Source organism: Labrus bergylta, chromosome 7, assembly GCF_963930695.1.
Source record: "Labrus bergylta chromosome 7, fLabBer1.1, whole genome shotgun sequence".
In the NCBI taxonomy this organism is placed as follows: domain Eukaryota; kingdom Metazoa; phylum Chordata; class Actinopteri; order Labriformes; family Labridae; genus Labrus; species Labrus bergylta.
This window is the reverse complement of record NC_089201.1, coordinates 16,014,800-16,028,414: the sequence shown is the minus strand read 5'-3', so window position 1 is coordinate 16,028,414 and position 13,615 is coordinate 16,014,800. Positions and strand designations below refer to the sequence as shown.

The following is a 13,615-nucleotide window of genomic DNA, read 5'->3' as shown; positions in this document are numbered from 1 at the left end:
TAAACGCTCAATATTTCGTGTTTCTACGCTTCAATGGAGACTTACTGCCCCTCCTGGTTGGGAGTGATATTGCATACTTCGGACGTTAAACGATCATTCAGGATGCTCAATCTACACTATAAATACCAACAATCTATTAGTATCAACCTGAGCGGCTTTATTTTTTTATTTAAAATAATATAAAACACGCTTTATGAATTTATGTACGTTACCGCCAGGTGGCGACAGCTCCTGTATGAGAGCATGAACCCAAATTTACGCAGTAGAAGAACGTAGCAAACAAAGACATTATATTTATTAAGCGCAATACTCCATATTAAAAACGTGGCCTGCAGAAGGCTAAAAATTGCGAATACTGAGAGAATCATTGTCCCAGAGTCTTCCGGTTCACCAGTTATAGGCTGTAAATAATATACAATTATACACAGTCTATGAAACCAGCCTTTCGAGGGAACAATAGAGCTGATAACATGTTACAAATACTGTGTGGCTGGATAGCTTCATTTACAAATGCTAACGTAAGATGCCTGCAGCCAGCCTAAGTCATTAAGAATAAAAAAATACGCGTTATTCTTAAATTCAAGCATAAAAACAATTACAATCCACCTGAATACATACGATTATAATGATAACAGCCAAAAAGAAGACAACAAATGCATAAACAGACGACGGGAAACACACTTTGCCTAGAGCTATTTATCGTTGAATACGGACAGAGTGAGTGCTCTTACCATTCTAAACGATCTCCGCATTAGCAAACAGCATGACCTGCTTGTGGGTCCCAATGACAGACAGATGGGTTTAAAATGCTGAAAATGAGCTGTTCTTCACGACCATTTCTTTAACCGACTACAAATTAAAGAAGGTAAGGTCTTACTCGCGTCACCTCATGTCAGTAAACGTCTGCTGCTCTTTAACCCATTCATGTTATTCAAACTTTTAGCCCTTGCTAGCAGTCAAAACAGGGCTAACACATTATGATACAACCAATCTGATGTGTAAGGATATACTTAATACTTAATAACTGTTAATTTAACATTACTAAAATGAAAACTGGTATTGCATATTCATAATAGCTGTGTATTCCGAGACAGGGGGGTCTTGTACTGAGTGTGTTTGATCATAGTGTTCATATGACCCTTCATATAAAGAAGTTTTATTTTTATATATATATATATATATATATATATGTTTACATATAGCTGGATTGATTTGTTAACTAATTACACAAACTCCGTTCTTCAAGGTCAAGGACTTCTGTGAAGATGCCAGCAGGTGTGTCTTGGCCTCGCTACCTGAGGATGTTCGGTGCCAGTGTACTGGCCATGTTTGCAGGAGCACAGGCCGTCCACCAGTATTACCTGCCTGATTTGGTGAGAGAATATGTTTTTGCTGTGACCTCTGTTTCCTTCAGATGACATGTTGACGTCGATGTTATAGGTTGCTGAAAGGTGTTTTGAATCTTTCAGACTATTCCAGAGGTACCGCCAAAACCAGGAGAGCTTCGGACAGAACTGCGGGGCTACAAAGCCAGAGAAGAAGCTACCGCGATGTTAGAACAGCTTAAAGCAGAAGAAAAAGTGGACTGATGTGGACTTATTCGTCCTCATGGTGATGGACACTTGAATGGACTATATCCAGAATTTGCTAACACAAAGACGCTGCCACGTGTCTGAGAGTAAAGACATACCTGGGACATCTGCAAAAAAATGTATTCAAGTGTTGAGTGATTTCTTCTCATCAAACAAAAGGCGTGGAATGAATAGCTGAATCTTTGGCGTCTTGATGCTATGGATTACACCTGGAACCAGATCTGGAACATCTTCCTCCTTTTTTAAGTCTTTGCAGTTTTTAAACCAAGTGATAAAATATGTAGAAGACTTAAAGTAAGCCTTAACAGCACATGGTAACTGCTGATGTCATTCAGTAACTGTATTTCAGTAAAAAGTGTACCGGTTGATCATTTTTCCCCTCACAGAATTTATTATTTGGCATCAAAGTTTTAAGAAAAAATTGTGTTTAGTTTCCAGGTCGCTCTCTAAAGATTATATATGTTTTTCTTTAATGTATAATAATTAAATACAACTTCAAACCACCCTTTTTGGTTGCACATCTTTCTTACATTCATTCATCAGTAAGTTGTGAAAGTATTTTAAATTTAAACCTATAATGGGGTGCGTGTGCCCCATGTACAGAGGTACATGCTCGGCCCGGGTTCAAATCTAGAGAGACTATCCACTGTCCTATCGCTAAATAAAGGCATACAAATCCCCAAAATAAACCTAAGGAAAATGACACCTATAATGACATAATTAGTTGCATCCCTACTAGCCAGAAATTAATCAGCATTTATTTAAAAACGAAGAAGAAATATTTTACATTCACATGAGAAAATAATCATCTGAATTAAAGAGGTGATTATCGCTGAATTATCTTGATTTTAAATTCGTCAAACTGTATCTTTGTGCAGGTTTTTTAAAAGTGTCCTCACAGGTATTATACGTGCGCGTGCGTGTTGGCCGTTTACGTATCATAGCAACAAGTTCAAACAAAAAGTGACGTAGAAAAGATGGCGACGCAGCGAGAGAAAGACGCCGCGGATTATCTCCACAAACACAAAATTACGGAGCTCATGGACAACCTGACTAGCATGCTCTTCTTTCACAGACCTGGTTGGAAACTTTTTCATTCATAAAAAAACGTAACATCCTCAATATAGAGCTAAAAAATAAACAAGTATTTGCAGTATCTAGTAAACTTGCCAGTTCACAAACGTTAAAGAGAAGAAGAAGAAATGGTTCAGTAATTGTTGTGTGTGAAGGTATTTTCATATGAGGATTGTTTTTGTAAATATTAGGATATGTATCCTATCTTAAACATAGTCAGTTATAGGCTATATCCATAAAATGCATTCTGGTTTCCCCCAGTGTGGTATTGATAAAATGTACAATATATTTATGTTTCTACAAGCTTTTGTTTTTGTTGTTTGTATTGTTTTCCTGAATCTTAATAATCAGATCAAATCAAATTAATTTACAGAGCACATTTAACAACAACCAGAGTCGACCAAAGTGCTGAACAATAACATATGGACAAAGTTAGCGGATAAAGAAACATATCCATTCGGTTGCTTCAGATTTTCTCTTGGGTTCACTGATACAGCACTTACAACCAGAAACACATTATGTTAAATGTAATAGTTGTTCATTTTTGATTCTGTCTTTCAGAAAACCCCAGAGAGTTCCTGGTGGAGCAGCTGAAACAGCTGAAGCTTTCTCAGCAGAGCGGTGTGAAGGGGCCAAATCTGTTCAACAACGCCAACCTGAATGCAATTTTTGGGATCCTGGATCCAGTTGGACGGAAATACATCACTTTAGCCCAGTACAAGCAGGGTGAGCACAAAACATGGACACTGTTTGCTCTTTTGGACAGTCAGACAGATACTGAGCACATTCTCAATATAATTAAAAACACTATTTTAATACTTAGAGGATGAAAGGAAACTGAACCACAATTCATGGTGGTGCAGTATGACCGCTAGTCCATCCGGCGCCCCTTATTCTTTCTTTCTGTATTCGGAGTTTCAGTCATGATTCACATTTAATTGTAGAAAAGTCTTCACCTGTATGTTCTTTGCGATTGCCAGATTATTACTTCATACAACAAGTAACAAGAGTGTTTTTTTTCCAGAATAGTGAGACTGTTGACAGCAACAATTACTCACTGAGCCTTTTTCCCCGCAGCTCTGACCACACTGGGAATCAAAGACATTAATGAATGTCCTGAAGGTGCAAATGAAGACAGAATATCACAGGAGACCTTCAAAACAGAAGCGTAAGAGCAGCTCAATCCAAACTGCATCAGAATTTGCAGTATTTCAAACTTGCTGATGTCATTTTTGTTGTTGTTTCAGGATTCAAGGCCTGCAGAGATGCTCAGCTACATATATATGAAGCCATGTTTGATGTGTTCTTCAGCTCATATGTTATTTAATTGAATGTTTTTAGTGGAATTGTGCTTATTATTTATCTGTTTTGTTAAAATAAGCACTTTTCATTTGGTTATTTTTATTAAACTGTTGATGTTAACATGTTGCCATGCTTTAAAGAAAATAACACCATGTCCGAGGCTGGGTGTGAATTTTTTTTTTAACCTCAAAAACACATGAAAAGTCACACCAAAAGTCCTACATGTGTACAGAGAGCTGAAGTTTATTGTGTGAGAAACTTCATTAAAGCCAAAAGCACCTGTTGTATTCTGTTCCTACCACAACGTCCTCATCCCTATTACAGAAAGTATGGGCTTATTGTTGAATGTTGAGTCCATCAACACTGAAGTTAAAAAGTGATAAAGTGGTTGTGTCTTTGGATGTTGGGATTATTAATGGTGAGACTTTCGTTATAAAAATGTTTTTGATTTAGGATGGGCGACGGCTTGGCCCCAGAAGGTCTTTCCCTTTTCCATTTTCCCCTCCTTATGGGCGACCTTGCCTGAACTTACTTGTTTCTGTGTTGGAGAAAATTGTAAATGTAATGTTTAAATAAAGGTTAAAAAAAAAAAAACAATTCAAACATTTCTTTCCTATTCTGCAGCGTTGATGTGTTGAATGCGCAGCAGCAGTGGGCGTGGTCCGGAAGTGACATGCATGGCCGCCTCCTTATACGGAGCCTCGTCGCCTTTCTCCGGTGACTTGTAGGTTAAATTAGTTTCTCTATTTCCACGCAGAAGTTTCGTCCGTCTTTACCGGGACAGCGCCCTGCGGAGCTCAGCATGGGCACCGTCCACGCCCGGGTAAGAGAAAGTCCGGTGAACCGCGTTGACGCAGACTTTGACCTCTCTGTGTGGTCAGTGAAGAAATGTGACAGAGCAGCTACAGTGCTGGGAAAGAAAAGGCCCACACTGCACATTCAACAAGATTCAGCCATTCAGCTATGTAGCAAGAAGCTTAATTGAGTCATTTTCATTCAGTGGATGGCTTTGAAGTTCCTACTTCACAATGCAGAGTAAACAACAATGTCTGATGTGCATTCTTAGATTCAGGATGTCTGTAATGGGACGCTGGTCTTCCCCCTGCACTTTGTTATCTTTCTGCAGGCTGCACACTGTGGACATTGACTGCACGTTACACACAGCAGCCTTGTGATGGTTTTATACTTCCTCAAAGCTTGTTCTGATGAATTATTTGCTTCGTCTAAGCCCTTAAGTTGAGCAAACTGAAACTGCCTTCATGAAGTCAAGTCTTTTTATTATCGTAAATATAAAGTCCACACTGACAACGAACAATCTAATTAAAACATTAGGCATCAAAAAGCTTTGACATTTTTCCATAGAAAATTCAGGAAATTGTTGGTCTGCTTCTACAGGCTTTAATTGTTGTGGAGAAAGGTAATAGAATATGACTAGTTTTAGCATTATAACACCTAGAATGTACAATATGTGTGTTGTTGTTACACTATACAAACCTCACATTATGTCACAAGGAATTCCATTAAGAAATTGACCTAAATTATATACATTGATCGTGTGTTCCTTATTAAACAGATGTGATTATAACTTTTGTGTTTTCTCATGTTGTGTGCCGCAGAGCCTGGACCCGCTGCCCATGCGGGGGCCAGAGCTGGGACTTCAAGCTGACGACATCGACGCTCCAGAGATTGAGCAGGAGCCGAAGCAAGAAGTTCTCGAAAACAAGGATGTAAGACTTAAATCTAAAACACAGCCAGAACTCAATGCACAGCTTGTTGTTGTTGTTGTTGTTGGCGGCCCGTTTAAATAATCCCTGTATGTCTCTGCTGTATTTCAGGTTGTAGTTCAACGGGTGCACATAGATGGGCTCGGTCGAACCAAAGAGGACCTGTTGTCTTATGAAATCGCAGGGGTTTTCCGGGCCAAGAATTTGGTTGACGTATGTTCATGTTAACACTGCTGCGCTGATTAATGCTCGTTTTGTTAATGCTTTTTTTTTTTTTTTGTGCAAAAAATCAGCTCATGCTTTGATTTGTTCTGCAGGTGATGAAAAAATCGCATGAAGCTCGACAGAAGCTTCTGCGTCTCGGCATCTTCAGAAAAGTTGAAGTTGTGATCGACACTTCAAGAGGTACTGTCAATCACTGCGTAGTGTTGAATAAAAAAACATTGTCATCTTTGAAAAATATTCTCATTTTTAAAATTCCTACCTTCTGCGTTCTCCTCTCTGTAGGTGAAGATGCTCTCCCTAACGGCCTCGACGTGACGTTTGAAGTCACTGAGCTGAGGCGGCTGACAGGCAGCTACAACACCATGGTTGGAAACAATGAAGGAAGCATGGTGAGCATTAGATCCAGTAATAGTGACAGAACACACAGTATAGGGACCAAGGCTAAACTCAAAGCAACTGAGGGTGGCTATGTAGACGGTGGCTTTCAGTTTAGGCTTCGCCGCCAAAGTTCCTACCTTTTTTTTAAAGTGTATGATCTGAACCCAAAGGGGATGCCTGCTGGAGCAATTTGTGTCTCACACTTTAAAACTGGCAAATGTGGCTCCAACACACAGGTCAAACAGTTTCTGTGAAGATCTTTACAAATGTTATCTGATATAACTCCTCTTTATTACTTCGTGTTTGGACATATTGAGCCAAACTTACTTAATTTATGTGGGTTTTTTTTATCAGTTAATCATCCTTCTATGACAGAGTAGAAACCTTAATCACTCTTTCTCACTACAATTCCAGGTACTTGGCTTGAAGTTACCCAATGCTTTAGGTCGGGCGGAGAAAATGACCTTCCAGTTCTCATATGGCACCAAAGAAACCTCCTACGGCCTGTCCTTCTTCAAGCCACAACCAGGACAATTTGAACGCAAGTAAGACGAGAACAGCTTTGTTTGACTGTTTTAAGAACCTGATTCAGGACTACGGACGAGAATTAAGCTATTGTGCTAATACATATCAAGATACCGTAAAACTTGAAATAAAGGCCCATCCCCATTCAAAGTCCAGTCCCTTTTGCTGGCCTGGTGCTGCCATACGTTTCATATAAAGTCAGGTCTCAGTTAGAGGCCGTTTGTATTTAGCATTGAAATAGTTTGCGGATCAAACATGAGGAGAAAAAGCTGCAAGTCACAAAGAAATAAAGATTCAACATCTGTCCAAGAAGAAACATTTTGAAACAATAAAAACCAAGACGTGATATTTCTTGTTTTCTTTTTTTTCACTTCCAGTATCTCCCTCAACTTGTACAAAGTAACCGGTCAGTTTCCATGGAGCTCACTGAGGGAGACGGATCGAGGCGTCTCTGCAGAAATGAGCGTAAGTCATTTTTCTCTATTTGCCTTTTTTGTTTTGTGCAAATTCAAATGTTGTTTGGACAAACACATTTTTTTTCTTTAAAGTTATTTTTTGGGGGGCTTTTATTGCCTCCATTGGATTGGACAGCTGAAGAGAGACATGAAATGTTGGGGGACAGAGAGGGGGTGACACACAGCAAAGGGCAGAGGTCGGATTTGAGCCCATGGCCGCTGCCATCAGGACTGTAGCCTCCGTAAATGGGGCAACATATACTCTAGGCCATCCGTCGCCCTAAAAACTGTTTTTTGTGTAATTCTCCTGGAGTTCTACTAACATTACGACTGTATTTTAAAATGACTGACAAAATGAGCTGAATGATTTGAATGTTTTAAAGCCTCTTTTTTTCAATCACAACAAAATGTTTGGACTTTTGGTTTTTCATTTATTCATCTTTTTTATAAAAGGAAAATAAAAACATCCTTCCAATTAAATTATAAAACATCACTTCTTGATGTTTTAAGAAGTCAACAGTTACTCTGTTATGTGTGTCTGATTATACCTGATGTACCTCCCACAGTTCCCCGTGTGGAAGACCAGTCAAACCTTAAAGTGGGAGGGAGTGTGGAGAGAGCTGGGCTGTCTGGCTCGGACTGCCTCGTTTGCCGTTCGAGAGGAGAGCGGCCATTCCCTCAAGTCCTCACTTTCGGTATTTACCTCATGATTTATATTTAAGGTCATGTATTATCCTCCTTTTCAGCAGGTTTTAAAGAAGTCCCCCAAAACATGTGTGTGAAGTTTCTTGTTCTAAATCCACTCTGATCCTGTATTTGATCATGCCTATAAACCCCTCTATTTCAGCCCTGCTCAGAACAGACTGTTTCTGTGTCTGTTCCTTTTAGATAAATAAATTAAAAACATTCGGAATCCAAACTAACTACATAAAAACAGTAAGATAGGAAACTGTCATTTAACACCCACCCATGAGCTGTTGTAGACAGACTAGAGAAACATGATGAAGTGGATCTAACCTTTAAACATCTGACTATGGGCTTTGAAATAGCACTTGTTTCCTCATAACTCATGGTAAATGTTATCATGTATTATTTGAATTCTGGGGGATTTCTGTTAAGTTCATATTTGAATACCAACTGTAGCAATAATCCAGTATTGAGTAATGACTTTCAACAGATACATTTTAGTTTATTTGTTGTTTTTGTTTTTTTCAGCATGCTATGGTCATCGACACCAGAAACTCCTCTATCATCCCACGGAGAGGGGGCCTGTTGAAGATCCATCAGGTTTGTAATCTAACACTAAGCCTGAACATTTTTTTTTTTTCTCCAAAGCTTTATAAAAACAGTATGACTTGATTGTTGTGGTTTTGCAGGAACTTGCTGGTTATACTGGGGGAGACGCCAGTTTCCTGAAGGAGGACTTTGAGATCCAGCTCAACAAAACACTCTTCTGGGACTCGGTAAGATTCATTCTTATACACTTCAGTCATAAACAAGCAGCAACCAATGGAGGGTGCAAAATCCTCCAGTGTCGAGGGTCCACTTGAGGCTCTATGCAAAAGCACCAAAAGTGAAATACACACCACATTCAAAAAAAGCTGTTTTTACAGCAGAAATAAACATGTTTACAGCCTGGTAAAAAAATCAAAATAGTTGCTGACGTAGCTGACATGATTGACAGGTGGGCGTGTTGTAGCTGTTTGGTTACTTTTTTACAGCAAAAATAATAATAACTTTAATCGTATGGCACTTTTCTAAACAAGGATTTTACTAAGTGCTTTGACACGTGCTGGAGCACAACAAAGCATAAAAACCCAAACAGCAACAAAACACCAGGACAACAAAGCAACCCACGGATGAGACAACCAACCAACAACAACAAGATCCAAAACAAAAACCTGACCGACATCAGAACCAAAACATCATAAGAATTCAGGCAACATAATAATATCTCAGGCAACACAGGCAGCTTAGGGTGAGCCCAAGAGGTCAGAAGATGTAAGAAGATAAATAAGTAATTAAAAGAGACGTGGCTAGACGCTACAAAACAACATAAGAGAAATCTTAAAGAAGATTAAAAAGGTAATCAAAATGTTTAGAGCGGGGTATTAGCTATTAGTTGTGATGTAATAAAAGCTGAAACATGAGTTTAATGGAAATAAATTCATTAGAAAGATAAAAGGAAGAGGATACAGTAGGCCCACACACAAAAAAGGTTTTTATTAATCACAACGTTTCGACCATATATATACATTTGTACACCAATAGGCTGAAAGGCACTAATGGCAGGTGTGGTCAAATATTCAAAATGTCCCAAAGTGAAACACATATATAGTGATCACATTCAAATATAACACCGAGAAAAAAAATATACAGGGTAAACATACAAAGGCAACATACATATTGTCAGGGAACCTTGTTTACACACTAATACAAAATACATCGTATAAAAATCTTGAACAGCAACAAAGGCGTATCAAAAAGCATACAACATTAACAGTCGTAAACACACCTGATTTGTTTGTTCAATGACAGATGTTCATAACGTTTACATGTTCTAATTTTAGATATATTTTCATTGTTTATACAGTTGTAAGGCCAAGTTTTGACCCTGTACCTATTTAAATAGGTTATATTTGAGCAAGTGTGCAGGCCTGTCTTCTTCCTCAGTTTTGCTATTTTTGCACTGCCCTGCACCTGATGTGTGTATAACTACCTCCTTTTTCTTCATTAGAAGAATAAAAGAAATAAGATCGGCTCAAAGAACCCAATCTCATCAGTACTGATGTTCCGTACAACAGCATGAACTTTACTGTGATATTGCTTAAATAATTTGAACCAGCTAATTTCTAATGTGTTGTTTCTGTCATTCTGTTAACTCCTCCCTTCGCCTCCTCCAGGTCCTTTCTGCCTCTATGTGGGGCGGTTTACTCCTTCCTATTGGTGACAAGCCAACAAGCATAGCAGACAGGTAGAGTAAGATAGTGCACCATCCTGTTTCCATCATCACAAAGATCTGAGCTCGGATGTCTCAGTGGTTTAATCTGGATTAGAATAAACCGGATTTCAACATCCCACCTGTATCTATTAAGGATCGGCTAATCTATATTACCTCCATGCTGTTTTTCAAAGAAACAAATACTACCTCAACAAGATTACCTCATTCAGATTACCATGGAGACTACATATCTCGATGTAGGCTTCATGATGTGTAAAGAACAAGACGTACAGTAGCCAGCATGAAGACACTTTATGATGGGGTGTTTCATTTGATCTCAGAAGTCAGTAATACTGAGTAACCGGTGTGATCTGAGAGGTCAGCAAGGAAGGCCCCCCCGAGAAGTCGGAATTCTGACTTGGAAACTCAGTAGTCCTAGCTAAAATCCAACATGGCTGCTTCGTGCATCAACAGTTACCTTTAAGATGTAGCTGTTGTGTTTATTAGCATCTTAGTCCTCTTTGTGTGTAATTAAAACAGTCACACCGAAAGAATAGTGCAAGTTCTAGCTGTCGACATGTTGTTGTTGTTTTCACTCGCAAAGTAGTTGTTTTTTTTTTTTTTTTCTGCCTTTTCCAAATTGATTCACAAATGTTTGTTCAAAGTAGACATGGTGTGGTGCTGGGCGGCTGCGGCTCAGTTGCTAGAGTCGGTCGTCTCTTAACCAGAAGGTCGGGGGTTCAATCCTCAGCTCCTGCAGCCACATGTTCGATGTGTCCTTGGGCAAGACACTTAACCCCAAATTACTCCCGCTGCTTTGGCGTCTGTGTTTTCATCTGTATGAATGGGATTAGTTAATACTGATGGTCACTTTACATAGCAGCCTCTACCATCAGTGTGTGAATGTGTAGGTGTGACCTGCGGTGTAAAAGTGCTTTGAGTAGTTAGAAGACTAGAAAAGTGCCACACAAGCTCAAATCCATTTACCATTTTGTAATTTCCTCTTACAACCTCTTTGCCTCTATGTGGTGGAGACTTAAGACACAGTTTGAAAACCTCTGATTCAAAACATAACCAACTGATTTAAAAAAAAAGAAGAAAAAAAAAGTAATTAAGATTATTCTTGTATTCATAAAAATCACATAACTCTGTCCTGTAATTTGTTTTTTTGTCTTTGCTGACCTTTCAGGTTCTACCTCGGCGGCCCCACCAGTATCCGGGGCTTCAGCATGTACAGTATGGGCCCCCAGAGTGAAGGTGAGACATTCACTTGGCTGAGTTGTTCAGTAATCACACTGACGTTTGCTGGTTAATTGAAAAGTTGTGTGCTGGGATTACTGGTATGGCAGGTGACTACTTGGGAGGAGAGGCCTACTGGGCTGGAGGTCTCCACCTCTACACGCCTCTACCCTTCAGACCAGGCCGGGGCGGCTTTGGTGACCTCTTCAGAACACACTTCTTCCTGAACGCAGGAAACCTTTGTAACCTCAACTATGGTGAGTCATTTGCAACAGGGGCCCAGTTAAATGACCGTTAAAGTTATTATGGTTTTTATTACTCACTTGTACGAAATGTTTAGAAGGACTTCTGCTTTAACTGGAGAAGAGGAGCTCAAACTCAAATGTAGGATTTTGCAGGTGGCATTGCTGTCAGTGTGGCTAATCTTGTGTGTTTGTTTGCCTTCAGGTGAGGGGCCAAAAGCACATTTAAAGAAGCTGGCAGAATGCATCCGTTGGTCGTATGGACTGGGCATTGTGCTGCGTTTGGGGAACATTGCCAGGCTGGAGCTGAATTACTGCATTCCCATGGGAGTCCAGAATGGAGACAGGTACGACTGTTCAGAAAAAGTAAAAATAGTACTTGATTTATCTCCAGTGAAAGTGTTGTGCAAGCCAGCTATGATCTTTTTTGAGAAATTCAGATTTTGAAGAAATTTACTGCACACAATTTACTCAGTTACACGCTCTAAACTGTGCTTTTTATCTGGCCCTTGTGGGTGTCCTTCCCCAAGGAGACCACACGAGGGTATCAGTGTGCCAATGCTTACTGTTGTCAAATACTGATTTGTTTGTTGTCTCTGATTAATCTCCTTCTGTTGTTTGTTTGTAAATGTCTGCATTGTCTGAGTGGACTGTGGAACTGAATTGCCCTCTGGGATAAATAAGTTCTCTAAGTATACTTTATGTCCAAAGGTCCACCTACAAACAATTAATGATTTATTATTTTTTACTTATAGTAGAAAATCATAGACCAAGCTTTTATGTTAAGCCAGTAGAGGAGAATTTTTTCAGCTCGTACCCGTGTACATGTGTGAAAAGGACAAAAAAAACAGTAAATATTCTAACAATCCTGAAGATACACATGATAAGATTACACACAAACTCTGAGGGAGCTATTTGAGGAGCCCAGAAATAATCTGATTCTCACCTTGTTTTGCTCCTGTTTTTAACTGATATTTCCCCCTCTCCTCACAGGATATGTGACGGGGTCCAGTTTGGAGCAGGAATCAGATTTCTGTGAAGCCACCTGTCTTGGATCCAGGGTTTTCCTTGTGTTTAAACATTCATTTTATGCAAGAATCATTTTATTTGAAGGGGAAACCGCTTGTACAGAATTATTATTACAACTAACTAGTTCAATAAAAGTGTTTGCACTGATGTCGAGTGTTTTTTTTTCTCTGTCTGTTAGAGTTCAAACATTACTTAGAATAAATAGCATATGTTAAGTTAAGTCTTCAAGGAGCCGCAGCCTGCCACAAGAAATATTCAATATTGTACGACCTTCAATCAAATTCAATACTTCATTACACCCAATATCAAAACCAAACAAATGAATATTCAACAGCCATGCTCAAGAGAATATGCAACAACATGGAACCAACCACACACACACACATTTTCTGGTATTGCACTTAGATAAAACCTTTCTGGGATGATATACATTCAACTCTCTGCAAAGTGATGGGTAAATGCAATCCCTCGATCATGTCTCGTTTTATACCTGGCACTCTCGGAAGGATCTACGCATGCAGGAGACAAAAACAAGAATCTCGCAGCAGCAAAGAAAGCCATCACTAAGAACTTGTTAAAGACTGGCACCAAACCACAAACAATGGCTGTCAATCATAGATGGTATACTCTTGATGGAGGATCTAACCCATTGGTTCAATGGGTTAGTGGGGGTGGGGACCCCTTTGGGTGGTCGCGAGACACGGGGAGGGGGGTCTTGAGTTGCCTTCCAAAAAACATATACAAATTTGAAATGACTTAAAATTGAATATATTACCCATTATTTAAATAGTCCTTAGGTGAGATTTGTGCTGAAATGAAAGTAAAAAAACACATTTACCATATATTTAAAATTAGCATGATGACTTGCACAAAGAAAAGGTATGGAACC

The 13,615-nt window shown here is 39.3% G+C and overlaps 3 protein-coding genes across 4 annotated transcripts; all 3 read left to right on the top strand.

The window, feature by feature from the left end:
- The first annotated feature begins 731 nt into the window (after window positions 1-731).
- Window positions 732-2,096, top strand: uqcc6 (ubiquinol-cytochrome c reductase complex assembly factor 6). The gene is made up of 3 exons (XM_020636524.3): window positions 732-865; window positions 1,247-1,373; window positions 1,470-2,096. The coding sequence occupies exons 2-3, from the start codon at window positions 1,266-1,268 to the stop codon at window positions 1,587-1,589; spliced, it is 228 nt and encodes a 75-aa protein (XP_020492180.1). The 5' UTR covers window positions 732-865; window positions 1,247-1,265; the 3' UTR covers window positions 1,590-2,096.
- A 149-nt stretch (window positions 2,097-2,245) lies between these two features.
- On the top strand, window positions 2,246-4,122 carry si:dkey-42p14.3 (EF-hand calcium-binding domain-containing protein 10). Its single transcript, XM_029277842.2, has 4 exons — window positions 2,246-2,672; window positions 3,228-3,392; window positions 3,744-3,834; window positions 3,914-4,122. Exons 1-4 carry the CDS (start codon window positions 2,570-2,572, stop codon window positions 3,951-3,953), a joined length of 399 nt encoding a protein of 132 aa, XP_029133675.1. The 5' UTR covers window positions 2,246-2,569; the 3' UTR covers window positions 3,954-4,122.
- A 509-nt stretch (window positions 4,123-4,631) lies between these two features.
- Window positions 4,632-12,873, top strand: samm50 (SAMM50 sorting and assembly machinery component). 2 transcript variants are annotated; one of them, XM_020636436.3, is made up of 15 exons: window positions 4,632-4,791; window positions 5,585-5,695; window positions 5,804-5,905; window positions 6,010-6,097; window positions 6,200-6,306; window positions 6,710-6,840; window positions 7,198-7,285; window positions 7,842-7,970; window positions 8,491-8,562; window positions 8,652-8,738; window positions 10,179-10,249; window positions 11,406-11,473; window positions 11,566-11,712; window positions 11,903-12,044; window positions 12,691-12,873. In XM_020636436.3, the coding sequence occupies exons 1-15, from the start codon at window positions 4,771-4,773 to the stop codon at window positions 12,734-12,736; spliced, it is 1,410 nt and encodes a 469-aa protein (XP_020492092.1). In that variant the 5' UTR covers window positions 4,632-4,770; the 3' UTR covers window positions 12,737-12,873. The 2 variants fall into 2 exon arrangements, with proteins under 2 accessions (XP_020492092.1, XP_065812950.1); XM_065956878.1 differs by having other exon boundaries at window positions 11,406-11,475; window positions 11,559-11,712.
- The last annotated feature ends 742 nt before the right edge of the window (window positions 12,874-13,615 follow it).